Source organism: Adelges cooleyi, unplaced genomic scaffold, assembly GCF_023614345.1.
Source record: "Adelges cooleyi isolate 19-005CV unplaced genomic scaffold, UGA_ACOO_1.1 ACOO_flye_CR_arks_rails_tigmint_CR_PRNA_108, whole genome shotgun sequence".
Taxonomy (NCBI): Eukaryota; Metazoa; Arthropoda; class Insecta; order Hemiptera; family Adelgidae; genus Adelges; species Adelges cooleyi.
Window position 1 is genome coordinate 11,886,303 of NW_026095761.1, and position 12,799 is coordinate 11,899,101.

General features: G+C 31.2%; 3 protein-coding genes across 8 annotated transcripts in view; 1 reads left to right on the plus strand and 2 right to left on the minus strand.

Moving 5' to 3' along the window:
* Positions 1–12,799, minus strand: part of LOC126847497 (mitochondrial import inner membrane translocase subunit Tim17-B-like) — a 248,149-nt gene that overhangs the window by 2,714 nt on the left and 232,636 nt on the right. The window contains exon 1 of one of the 4 annotated variants that reach the window (XM_050587779.1): positions 380–546. The exons of 1 other annotated variant lie outside the window; for it this stretch is intronic. The gene's annotated coding sequence lies outside the window, so the exon portion shown is untranslated. Of the gene's footprint in view, positions 1–379; positions 656–12,799 lie in introns of those variants that run through there. 2 more of the 4 variants (XM_050587778.1, XM_050587777.1) reach the window with 2 other exon arrangements.
* LOC126847495 (GPI mannosyltransferase 3) lies at positions 1,643–11,350 on the minus strand. Of its 3 annotated transcripts, none has more exons than XM_050587771.1 (2): positions 11,151–11,350; positions 1,643–3,225 (listed from the first exon to the last, which is right to left on the minus strand). In XM_050587771.1, exon 2 carries the CDS (start codon positions 3,187–3,189, stop codon positions 1,705–1,707), a length of 1,485 nt encoding a protein of 494 aa, XP_050443728.1. In that variant the 5' UTR covers positions 3,190–3,225; positions 11,151–11,350; the 3' UTR covers positions 1,643–1,704. The 3 variants fall into 3 exon arrangements, with proteins under 3 accessions (XP_050443728.1, XP_050443726.1, XP_050443727.1); XM_050587769.1 differs by lacking the exon at positions 11,151–11,350 and adding an exon at positions 3,325–3,601; XM_050587770.1 differs by lacking the exon at positions 11,151–11,350 and adding an exon at positions 3,321–3,601.
* LOC126847488 (ATP-dependent RNA helicase DDX54) lies at positions 8,613–12,283 on the plus strand. The gene is made up of 12 exons (XM_050587753.1): positions 8,613–8,736; positions 8,921–9,102; positions 9,218–9,391; positions 9,496–9,704; positions 9,769–9,915; positions 9,991–10,159; positions 10,230–10,440; positions 10,510–10,739; positions 10,853–11,053; positions 11,168–11,481; positions 11,557–11,858; positions 12,002–12,283. The coding sequence occupies exons 2-12, from the start codon at positions 8,926–8,928 to the stop codon at positions 12,202–12,204; spliced, it is 2,337 nt and encodes a 778-aa protein (XP_050443710.1). The 5' UTR covers positions 8,613–8,736; positions 8,921–8,925; the 3' UTR covers positions 12,205–12,283.

Below are 12,799 nucleotides of genomic sequence, written 5' to 3' on the forward strand. Positions count from 1 at the left end.
AGAAAAAGGTAAAATATATTCGGGAACTTAAATCGATCACTACTTGATAATTTAAAAAAATATTGTAACGATATCAACAACATATTAATTTTACAGTTGTCAGGTACTATGAGTTTAATTTCTGAAAAGATTCTATCGTTGTTTAGATAACAATATGTGAAATCCGTACTGCACAAAAATCATCCGCTCGTAAATGCTTGGATCACGCTTTTTTACATAGTAGGTTTTTATTAAATACACAATAGTATTAAACGCTAAAATGCTAAAAGTACAATCTTAACTTGATAGTTTCACTGAGATAAAATATTGCATAGACATTTTAGAAGGTCAATAATTGTTTTATTATTGTGTTAACAAGTGGAAATAAATGTCAACTTACCGAAATACTTTGGTGGCCAGTATAATTAAATATTACAAATATAATAATATTACAGATAAATATCTCCAACTAAATACAAAACAATTGCTTTAGAATAAAACTTCACTTTGAATAACGCACGGTTTTCACGAAAGACCAAAGCTTAATCACATGCACAATGAATATTAATAATTGGTATAAAATTAGCGGTTGATAACAGCGGTAGATTATCATGATTGGTTCTTAACACGTTATTTTATGATCAATTTGTCAAGGAGAATAAAACAAGTGTATATTCTCTTTGGAATTCACTATAATCCAAATTATTGAGCGCCGAAATTGTTCAAATTTTAAAAGTAGCTTGATACATTCTTGAACAATATTTTTTCAAAAGTATATCAACTTGAATTTTTCACTACTTCTTTCTGTTTGATTCTAAAAATAAATATCTATATAAATTAATAGCTACATGTACACGTCCCCAAATCTGGACGCTAGTAGGTATTATGGCTTTCGTCAGGTCCAATATTAATTATAACTGGTGTGACAGAAGTAACTGTAGCGGAAAATGTTTCAAAGTTTATTTGAAAATAGAAATGACTAAAATTGTAAAAAAAATATGCCCATAACTGATCAAAGGAAATTACCGCAATCTGTTTGTCTATATTCAGACATTCATATATATATATATATATATATTTTTTTTTTTATTGAATTATGGAAATAACGTGTTAGTGTTTTTATCCATTTTTCGTACCCCTGCGAATTGCGCCAATGCTAGTAACGCTTTAATACAACAATTAAATTCTTTCAAGTATTTATTGTTTTTAAGGTATAAGATACACTAAAGAAGAAGTGATCCACATGGAAATTAACAGCATTAAATGATGTAATTTTTAGAAAATACTCATAAAACAACCCATTATCGGTATTTTTTAATACTTAATCTCTCTTTGCTTGTAATTCCGTCAATATTCATTTTTCAAGTTTGTTCATTTATTTTATGCTGACAATTTCTTTGTGAATCATTCATTCTTTAGAGTATTGCTTAGCTCTGGAAAACATGAAAACTTTGTAAAAATTAGTTTTAACTTTTTTTTTATCCAATGAAACAGTTAAAAAAAATATAAGGAACATTTTCTTTTTTGACAGCTGTACAATGATTATTAATTTTGCCTCATTGTAATTAAAACACTAATTAAAGAATGAATAAATCATAATATATTCAAAATAAACATACAATGTTTAAAAATAACATTAAAATTAAAAATATAAAGTGTATACAATTATTTTTAAAAGATCCCATAGAAAGTATTATTTATAAAAATATAATAATAATTTATAAGTTAAATAATAGCAAACACATGTATATCACTTCCAACTCGATTGTTCGGCAAATACGTATGAAAAAATTCTATCACTTTTTTGTAATTTCGCTCTTTAAGAAACATTTCAATTTGTTCTGATAAAACGTTAAACATAATTATGTGAGAAGGATAATTGTTTTCATACTTGAATAGATATGTATTTTCGAACCATTCGGTGGGATTTTCAAAGAATATGTCAGCCTCGTCTTTGTAATTCGGCGTGTTATTAATGTTTGGTTCACACGTTAATATTCTTGTTGTCACATTGATGTGCAAATGACTATAAAGTGGAGTAGAGTGACATGGCATTAAAAATAATAGACTCGAAGTTTTCGGCAACGTAGCTAAGTAAGACATAACATTCAGAGAACCTACTTGGTGATATTGTCCCAAATAACACAAGACAAAAGTATTTAGTATAGTCATTATGACAGTTAGTTTTTGAAAACGTTTACAGACAGAATAAATATATTGGGACGTTACAAAGAATATCATGGGAAGTAACGGTAAGAGGAATCTATGTTCTTTGTGACCTATCATACTGAACACTATTAAACTCCACAAAATTGTTATAATTAACTTGAAATTAGTGTCTGTATAATTGCATTCTCTTAATGTCTTGAATAACGCATAAGTGAATAAAATAGTTATCGGACCAAGTATTGGTGGTAATCCATTGATAAAATACCACGCCCAATGTTCAGTCGAATAGTGTTCATTTACTTTTTTAAACACATTGTAATACAAAAAGTTCCATTGGGTAAAAACTAATGAACCATGTAAATAACTATCTAATATTATGGAAACAACAATTAACGACACACCTATACCTACATATTTATACAAGCCACGGAGAGTATAACGTTTATGATTAAAAAAATCAATTATAACCAAAGGAAGCCAAATAATCACCGCTGTTGGTCTTACGATGCATAGGAGTCCAACTATCCATAAAAATTTTGTTGCTCTATTTTTTTTCAACGACCACGGATAATGATATAAAGCTATTGTGGTTAAATTTAATTCTGTAGTATTGACTATTGTGCGTGTAGAACAGTAAGCCAAGAATGGGCAAGTTATATAGTATATGGCTGGCCACAGTATATTTTTACAAGAAGAATGTTTTTGTAGCCATCGAATGAAACAATAGTCTGAGTACACAGAAAAAAACATTTGAAATACTCGTGGAGTCCAGATTAATAGTTGCACACTATCCAGGTGGAATAAATTAAGCGTTTTGTAGATAAGAACGATCCACAATACAGATACATAGCTCCTAATGCCGAGTATCCATTCCCAAGTTCGATAACCGTACCCATAGGTCAAACGATGAGCAATTTCTAGAGCCTGCCAGTATTCATCAGGAACAAACCACGAACGCACGATTAACAAGTGAATCAATCTTACAGTCAACAGCAATAAAATAAGTAATATATCTCGTTTCTTCATTTCAAATACGATCATTTACACATGTTCATTTTCTAGTTTTATCTTCTTTAGCTGAAAAAATAGTTGATCTCACATCATATATCTTGTAAGAAATGTATATTTCGAAAAAAAAAATTTTTTTTAGTTACAACAATAAATAAAAATACCTACTAAACAGTGAGTTTTTTTAGACGAATTTTGGTTTAAACTTCAGTTACGATATTTTTTAAAATTACAATGACCAAAACATGTTTAGAAGTACTATGATTTCTTAAAAAAATCATTTTATTTTATTCTAAATAAGAAAATTTACTTTTTTTGAATTCTCATAGTAAACAATTTATTTATCAGGTTATCAGGTAACGGCCAACTGATAAAACAGATGCTTACAATTGTTATCAGTTATCACCATTTTTATTATCTCTTATCAATAAACATACCACGGCGGAAACACGACAAAAGGTCGCCCGACAAAACGTCGCCGGACAAAAAATCGACAAAACGCCGCCGGACAAAACGCCGCCCCTAAAAAAACCGCCTCTCAGTAGTGCCAACACTAACAATACTTGTATACAATATACGATTATTAATGGTGTTAGTTGTGCTGCCAGCATGACATATTATTAAGGAGTAATTATTAGCTAACGACTCAAACGAGGCTGTTTTTAAAAAATATTTCCAGATGGCATTTTGAAAGAGACAAAAAGTCCGAACGTATATTTTTCACCACCAAAAAAACGATATTTTATTATCTCTAGAAAACTGTTTACCTATTATTGAACTGTTATCTTTGTTTATTTTATAAATGTGTGTAGGTATCACCTATAATCTATATATTTTTTAGTACGTATTGCTAAGTGTATAGGTACAAAATGGAAGTTAATGTTTTAAAGTTGCCGCGCCGGATGAATTACCTGCCAAATATACCTTCTTAGGTACGAAAGTATACACAGCCCTGTTTTACTTCGTATATTTGTTATTCTTTATTAGTATTAAGTAAAATTATATTATTATTTATTAAAAAATGGTCTTAACAATGGCGGTTCTAAAAAAAAATATGAAATAACATTTAACCACTTTTTGTATCCATTGCATTTTTTTTTATAAATATATTCATTTAAAAGTATTCCCATTTTTGCGTATATATTAGTTTTAAAATTTTAACATAAGAACATTGAGAAAATTAAAAAGTAAGGGGAAAAAAAATGACTAATTAGTTCTTGTGCGTGTACATTTTGTTTTTGTTAAGTCAGTCGGCCGAATGGACTTGGGAACAATGACTTCGCTACACCCTTGGCCAGAAATTAAGTTAATTTGTTGTGTGTGAATTTTATTTTGTATTTTGTTTAGTTAACTGTTTGTTGCACCGGTGAGGCAATTCTAGTTTTAGTACTAATGATAACCGAAAAAGGAACTTTTTTAAATTATTTAAGTTTTCAAATTATCAACATTATACATACATTACACATTTGACACTACAGTAACTCTTTGGTATTACTAGGCAACCCCATTCATCCCTTTTGAGCTACTATATACACAAAAATTTAAGTAGGTATGTATGTTGTACATAGTATACAGAACGTGCAAAGAAGTACCCAAAAATGATTGGTGTTTGTTTGAATAAAAGTTTAATATTGTTATTAGGTAGCGCAGCATTTTTATTTTATTTAATAGATAAATCAACAAATTATTTTTGAAATAATAATATGTAGAGTTTAGAAATTAAGCCCTCGAAAATATTTGTTTGTAGTGATGAGTTTTTAATATTCAGTTGTCACTGGGTGTTAGGTACATTCTGTATAACTTATCTTCTTATAAACAAAACAAAAATTTAAAGCCACCGCTGACTGAGGCGTCCAATCGAATGGACAACAGAAGGGTTATGGGGTGGCGAAGGAAGGTGTTTGTTTTGACTAGAAACCTAATAAATCTCCAAAAATAGTCTGTAACCGTTGCGAATTTAATACATACAGAAATAATGGGACATTGACGATTTATAATATTATTGAAAATAATTTTCGTTTAAGTATTTCAATGTACACCGATAATTTTCTTTAAAAAAAACTCTATTATTAACATTTAAAGCGACGGAATTCCGTCTTTTTACATAAAATCTTGTAAGCAATATGTCTGTCATTCTTTGATTATTCTGAGGATGTCTCCGGCGGGTATAGGTTGTCCAAGAAAAAATCCGAATTTCAGTTATTTGGACATAATAATGTTCGTAACCAATGGTTGTCCAAAGTACATCCCATTCTATGCCTACGTATTTTATTTGTGGTTTACTACTATATATCCATATCATGACAATATGACACCAAATACCAGTGCCCCCACAAGCGAAGGTATCAGAGAGGTCTGGGGCCCTTATGTACAGGCCGTATTGGCGCATAGGCACTGTGCCTAGGGCCTATGAAAATGTGTGGCTACTATTTTTTAGTAATCCTTTATGTTTTTTTTAATTATTATTATAAGTTAATGTACAATATGTATACGTTAGCACAACACGTAAAATATTATGTATATAAGAATTTACAGACAAAAACAATTTATTACTCGTATTACCGCCAAAATATATTTCAAAAATGATTTTTAATTTGTTAAAATTCCATAATATCAAAAGAAAAACAAGTAATTCAAAGAATTACATTTTTTTTAAAAACATAGTGTACAAGATTATCAAAGATTATTTTGGGAAGTTGACGCTCTTGCTTCTGGACCCACTTCTAGAACCTCTGCTCTAATGGAGGATTTTACACAGCAAAATTGGCCGTTTTCGGTGTGTCACTGTGATATATCAACTCACAAATTTGGAATACATTATATCCAATGTGTTATTTCATCTACAACTAAAGCTGTCTAATAATTGTAGGTAGGGATATAATATCTCAGTTTAGGACATATGATATAGCTTCATTATATAAACACTATTATTATTGAAATTCATATTTTTATTTATTCCATTTTTATTAAGCATGACCTACATGATAATAATGACCCAGATACAGGGGCGACATTTCAGTTTTTCTTAGGGTGGGGCAACATTTTTACAAATATAAATATTTTTTCCAAAACACTTAGATTCAAAACAGTAATAATACAAGTATTATAAATCTTCACACCTATTATACTTGGTAGTCAGTTCAGACGGTTTATTATAGGGTAAGTTAATGTAGGTAGTTGCATAAAAAACAGATAATTTACGGCCTTATGTATCGAAAATTTGACCAGCCCATAAAAATTGACGCCACTGCCCAGATAGATTGATATATTTTTATTGATATTGATAAAACTATAACGATGTATCTAAATATCGATAAGTATAAAATATAATGTTATTAACATTATATTGCAACTGGATGATTGTATCGATATTAAATAATCAATAAACTCGAACTGTACGTACGCCCATTCCTAGTGCAGCCTGCATGAGATGATATCGATTCTTAATAAAAATATCGATATTTAAATATAGTTGATCATCTTGTTGTTGCGCTACCTTAAAAGTATCCAAAAATATACATTGCCCAGTTAAGGGTTAAAAACGATTCATTGATTCGAACAAGACGGAAGACTCAAAATTAGTTGATCACCTATTTTTGATTCAGTTGACCGTCGAGTCAACGCCGGAGATCGTACAATATTACTCATGTTACTTTGGTACTAACGGTTATTAACTTAATGAATTGTAATGAGGTAACATATTTTAGACGTATATCAATGATAATTATTAATTTTCATAATTTTCTCAAACCAAATTATAATATGTATCATGAAAAATTAATTTACATTATATTTTAGTATTATTTAGTCCTACAACTTTACAGGTTGAATTCTAAAATATTGCAATTATATAAAAAAAAATTGTATTTAATCATCAGTACGAGAAGTATAATAAATGACGAAAACCGAATGCAATGTAGGTGACCTAGTACTTTTAGGGGTAAAAATGTATTCTGTTGTATAAAATATATATATTTTATAAGTTTTTAGACTTCTTGCGATATAAATTACCATAAAAGTTGTAAATAAATGCAAAAAGTGTTGAGAGGGAGCCCAATTGATGAACCCGGTATCACTCACTCCTGGGAACCGATCACGCTCGACCGCACCACATATAGTTTTTATAATGCGTTACATTTTTTCTTGGCTAGGTCCCCTCGCCAACCCGCGATAAGGAACTTCGTTCCAAAAATAATAGGAGATTTAAATCTAACAGATGCACATCATATTATTTATGTAATCAAATCTAAATATACTTAAATTACTTAGATTAACTATTGTTAGTTTTAAATATAGATATAAAAAGCATTTATTTTCGGTGGAAATATATACTATATTATGCTTATTTATATGTTGTATAGTAGTGCCATTTATACTTACAGTACAACTGGTTAGGTACTATTTAATTGTACTCGGTAATCGGTATATGGAATATCTCACATGATTGCATTAGTGATTTGCAAACAAATTAGTAGTAGGTATATTACTATAAAGTGTAGGTATGTAATATTAATTAACATGTTAAATGTTTTATCAAGTGTATAAATAATGTGTCAGTTTATTAAAACTTGTTGATAGTAATGAAAAAATGTATAGGGCCAATACCAAATGATGATTGTATTAAATCAAACGCGATTTTTATTTAAATGATTGCATTTTTTTATCGAGTGTAGTAAAATTTGCCTAGTTTGTGGTAGATTAAGTCAAAATAAGTATTAATAAGTAAACATTTGGAATATAATCGTAATTTGTTTTAGCTCTTATTATAAATTTTCAATTTTATAAATATTTTGTTTTTTAGGGGACTATAGTATCCCTAAAGGGAATTATCTAAGGGGTTAATTCGATCATCCTTTAACGTTTCGGACAACACACGTGACTTAGATGTGATGTTTTCGTCTTAAAACGATTTCAGCGCCACTGCATCTCAACGTATATTCTTTTTTCAATGGAGAATTGGAATATAATAGCCGTCGTTTAATTGTTATTAACCTTTCGGTCCATATTCTTTGTGGTTCTGCGAAGACAACAGATGAAGACTTTATTTATAAGACTTTAATAGTTGTTATTATTCACATAAGACCTGCCGTTTTTTGTATACTTTTAAGTTTTTTTTTGCTACACATTAATTTTCAAAAAGCTCTTTCTTTCAAAATTCAATTATAAAATGTCATTTAACCATAATAATAAATATTTAAAAATTAATATGGTCAAATGAGATGGATGATTACTATTTACTCCTTAATAATATGTCATGCTGGCAGCACAACTAGCACCATTAATAATCGTATATTATATACACATATTGTTAGTGTTGGCATTACTGGGAGGCGGTCTTTTTACGGGCAGCGTTTAGTCCGGCGGCGTTTTGTCGATTTTTTATCCGGCGACGTTTTGTCGATTTTTTGTCCGGCGACGTTTTGTCGGGCGACGTTTTGCAGTGTAACCTACCACGGCGTAAACACAGTTATCACTTGGCACGTGGTTTCTGATTGTCTTAAAGGAGTAGAGACTATTGTAGACTATACTTTTTTTTATAAAAACAACTATATTTCTCATTACAAAATTTGGCGTTTCATAGTAAGTAATTGTAATATATTTAGCTACTTACCCTGTGTACCTTGTGTGTCATGTACATTATACTTAAAGATCATTTATTATTTTAACAAAAGTAGATTTTATTAGCTTCTGTGATACGTTTAACTTTGTTTGATAGTAAATTGTCTTTTATTTTCATTTTGAATGAAAATTATTTTTATTTTAGAAATAATGGACGACGAAAAAATAATCGGCTTTAGCGACACACCGGAAGACGTGTCAAAGTTCGATCTGAAACAGCCGCATGGCAAAAGGTCTGGTGGCTTTCAAGCAATGGGCTTGAGTTTTCCCGTATTAAAAGGTATACTGAAAAGGGGCTACAAAGTGCCTACGCCTATCCAAAGAAAAGTAAGAAGACATTTTGTTCATTAAAAAGTCAATGAATAATTATCTCCTAGATTTATCAGTTCACGAGTGTTAAATTTGAGGTAATTTTGGGTACAAACAATTATTTTTGTTTTAGACCATTCCCATTGCTTTGGAAAACCGCGATGTTGTTGCTATGGCTCGAACTGGTAGTGGTAAAACTGCTTGTTTTTTAATACCAATGTTTGAAAAACTGACACAACACACCGTGAACGGTCATAGAGGTATTCGCGCATTGATTTTATCTCCTACACGTGAACTTGCCGTTCAGGTAATTAATTATACCTGTTAATAGTTTTTTTTTGCCGAGTAATTTTTATGTTTAATTGTATTTATAAATTACGTATACTAACAAAAAAAAAAATGTTTGTTTAGACTTTAAAATTTGTAAAAGAACTTGGTAAATTTACAAATTTAAAATCTGCCGTAATATTGGGAGGGGATCCGATGGAAGCCCAATTCAGCATTATGCACAGTGCGCCCGACATTGTAGTGGCTACACCGGGTCGATTTTTACATTTGTGTGTAGAAATGACGTTAAAACTACCTTACATTCAATATGTTGTTTTTGATGAAGCAGATAGGTAAAATAATGATTATTAAATCACTCTTAAAAATCAATTATATTTCATATTTTCTCTCTCAAAGGTTGTTTGAAATGGGTTTTGGAGAACAGTTGACCGAAATTATTGCACGTTTACCAGAGAACAGACAAACATTATTGTTTTCAGCTACTCTGCCTAAAGTATTAGTACAATTCGCTCGAGCAGGACTCGCTGATCCAGTTCTTATAAGGTGTGTAAAACTCTAGTTTTCAATTATGATTTTTGTAAATATTTTAGCTTAAGTGTTCTTATTTTTATTTTTTAGATTGGATGTTGAGTCTAAAATACCGGATACTCTTCACCTAGGATTTATTAGCGTGCGGCCTGAGGAACGCGACGGTGCTCTGTTATGTCTTTTGAAGTATGACGTTAAACCGGACGCCATGACAATAATTTTTGCTCCGACAAAACACCACGTCGATTTTATTCATTTGGTAGAAATTGTTTTCTGAGCACTCATTTGATTGATTTAGACCTATTTATTAAATGTAATTGATTTTTCAGCTTCTGGATCACCACGATATATCCAACACATTTATTTATTCAGACTTAGATCCGACGGCTAGGAAAATCAATGCTGATAAATTTCAAACGGGCAGTGTTCGTACACTAATAGTTACCGATATAGCCGCTAGGGGTATAGACATACCTCAGCTCGATGTTGTAATCAACTATACTTTCCCGGCCAAATCCAAACTGTTTGTACATCGAGTCGGTGAGTGCTTGGTGTTTAATTAAACATTTATATCTGCGACGTTCGCCAACTATATTGGTAATATTATAGGAAGATGTGCTCGAGCTGGCAAGTCCGGCAAGGCGTACAGTTTGGTGACACGTGACGAGTTGTGCTACTTACTGGATCTTCATCTGTTCTTGGGTCGCCCATTTAGACCAGTTTTAGAAACACCAAGGGATGAAGACGATTGCGACGGTCTCTTCGGTATTGTTCCTCAAGTGTTGCTCGAAGAAGAATTGGGACAATTGACAAGCTGGTACACATCGTCGATTGATGTGGTAAAGAAAAAATGTGTTATGATTATAATATGTTACTAATTACTAACTATGTTCTTCTCCCAAACAAGCAAGTGCATATTTTGATGACTCGATTGCGTTATTTTGTTTATTAGATCAACTCTCAGAAGACATGCGTGAACGGTTATAAAAATTATATCAAGTCGAGACCCGGAGCATCAGCCGATAGTGTTCGTAGAGCTAAAAAAATAGATCTAACAGCACTCTCCGATCATCCAATGTTTAAGGATGTTATAGCGGCCGACATGGGTCGTGTAAACATTGTAAATTGCATTAAGAACTTTAGACCGGATACTGTTAGTAAATTTTTTTGTATTGCTTTTTAAATGTTTTGATAATATTTTCAAAAAAATACTTGTTGTAGGTCATTTGTCTTTTTTTCTGAAAACTTACCTTTTTACATTTTTCAGACTGTTTTTGAAATGGGCCAGTCGACCAATTCGATTCAAGCGCTCCAAATGAAATTGCTGAGGGAACGTAATTTGCCGAGCGTTGTCAACTACCATAGGAAAAAGCGCGAACAACTCAAGGACCCCGAAGGCGTACACTTGACTAAAGTCAATTTACCGTCGAGCAACCAATCTGAAATCATAGAAACATTTAACGACATTATTACACAACGACCACGCGTTACGGGTCAAAAAAAGAAAACTAAAAAAAAACCTCCAATTAAGTCCGAACACTTTATACCTTACAAGCCAGCCGATGCGTACACAGAGGAAGGGTAGGATATACATTTTAAAAATCACATTATAGACATTGCGATTTAACTATTATATTTTTTTTTGTTCTTGTTAAGTTTGGCTGTTCACGAACTGAAATCCAGTGAAGGAATATTGGATTTGATGGGCGATTCCGAACAATCGTTGGCTAAACAGCGAACCAACAAACGTAAATGGGATCCTGTTGCCCATAAGTATGTGAGCGCTCAGAGCCTCGAGAAAAAACAAGTGAAAAAGATCAAATCGGAATCGGGCCAATGGATACCGATTACGTACAAGAGCGATAGATACGAGAAGTGGCAAGAAAAATCCAAGTTGAAAAATTCTGCTATAACAGGAGACGACAACGATGAGGACGAATCGAAAAAAATAGCACCGCGTAAGCATTTCAAAAAATTATTAATTCAATTTTCAATTATCTTAATAGAAGATTAACCTCGGGTAACCTTAATAGATTTGTTTTGCTTGATGTTTGAGCTTGGTTGGTTATTTCTGTTAATGTATATTTTTGTTTTGTTTTAGTATTCCGATTTAGGTTAGACACTCGATGGGGACGTCACAATGCGAAATTACGAGAGAAAGAATCTGAACATAGATTGAAATTGGACACCAAGCATATTCTAAAACAGAGAATAATCAAGGAACACCGAAGACAAAAGAATGGAAGAAAACCGGCGAAAAAAGATAAAATTAAGAAAAAGAGCGCTAAATTTAATAAAGTTTAAGTTTATTTTCCAAACTACATGTTGTGTTATTACGAAAATTTGTTTAGGTAAATGAAATATATATTTTAAGACTTTTAAATGACGTTTTTTTAAACTTTTAAGTATTATGATTTTAGTCCTCACTGCAGCACTATGAAGTTAAAAATACTGTATTTGACATTTTTTAAATGAGAAATGGTCGTTACGGACAATATAACGTAATCCACTCTCTTGTGAAATGTTTAACTTAGTTACACATTGTATTCTAAATCTGTGTAAACATATAATAATTGACCTTAAAATATTTTTACTTTAACATGACCGCATGCATTTTGATTGATAAACATGTTTTGATTCTGAACTAAGATCAGATAGATTTCGTTGACAAACGTGTACAATTAATTTTTAAAAAAAAGTCTATAACAATAATATGTCAATTTTGAAACATTAGTATTTTAAGTGGCAAAACTGTTACCCTAACGCCAAATTGCCCTTGTTGAGACTAGATCACGTTATTAGTTAGTCTATCAGTCAGATAATAAATGCCTGCAATCTGGTTCTTGATATTTTTGCATACATTTTAATTAACTATGTATAGGACAATTTTTTGTCCGAA

What these genes read in the sequence shown, in the direction of transcription:
- LOC126847495 (XM_050587771.1), bottom strand. Translation starts at nt 3,189, where the DNA reads ATGATCGTATTTGAAATGAAGAAACGAGATATATTACTTATTTTATTG.
- LOC126847488 (XM_050587753.1), top strand. Translation starts at nt 8,926, where the DNA reads ATGGACGACGAAAAAATAATCGGCTTTAGCGACACACCGGAAGACGTG. An exon ending in ACACATCGTCGATTGATGTG is followed by an intron (nt 10,740 to 10,852) that starts GTAAAGAAAAAA and finishes TTTGTTTATTAG; the next exon opens with ATCAACTCTCAGAAGACATG. An exon ending in GATGCGTACACAGAGGAAGG is followed by an intron (nt 11,482 to 11,556) that starts GTAGGATATACA and finishes GTTCTTGTTAAG; the next exon opens with TTTGGCTGTTCACGAACTGA.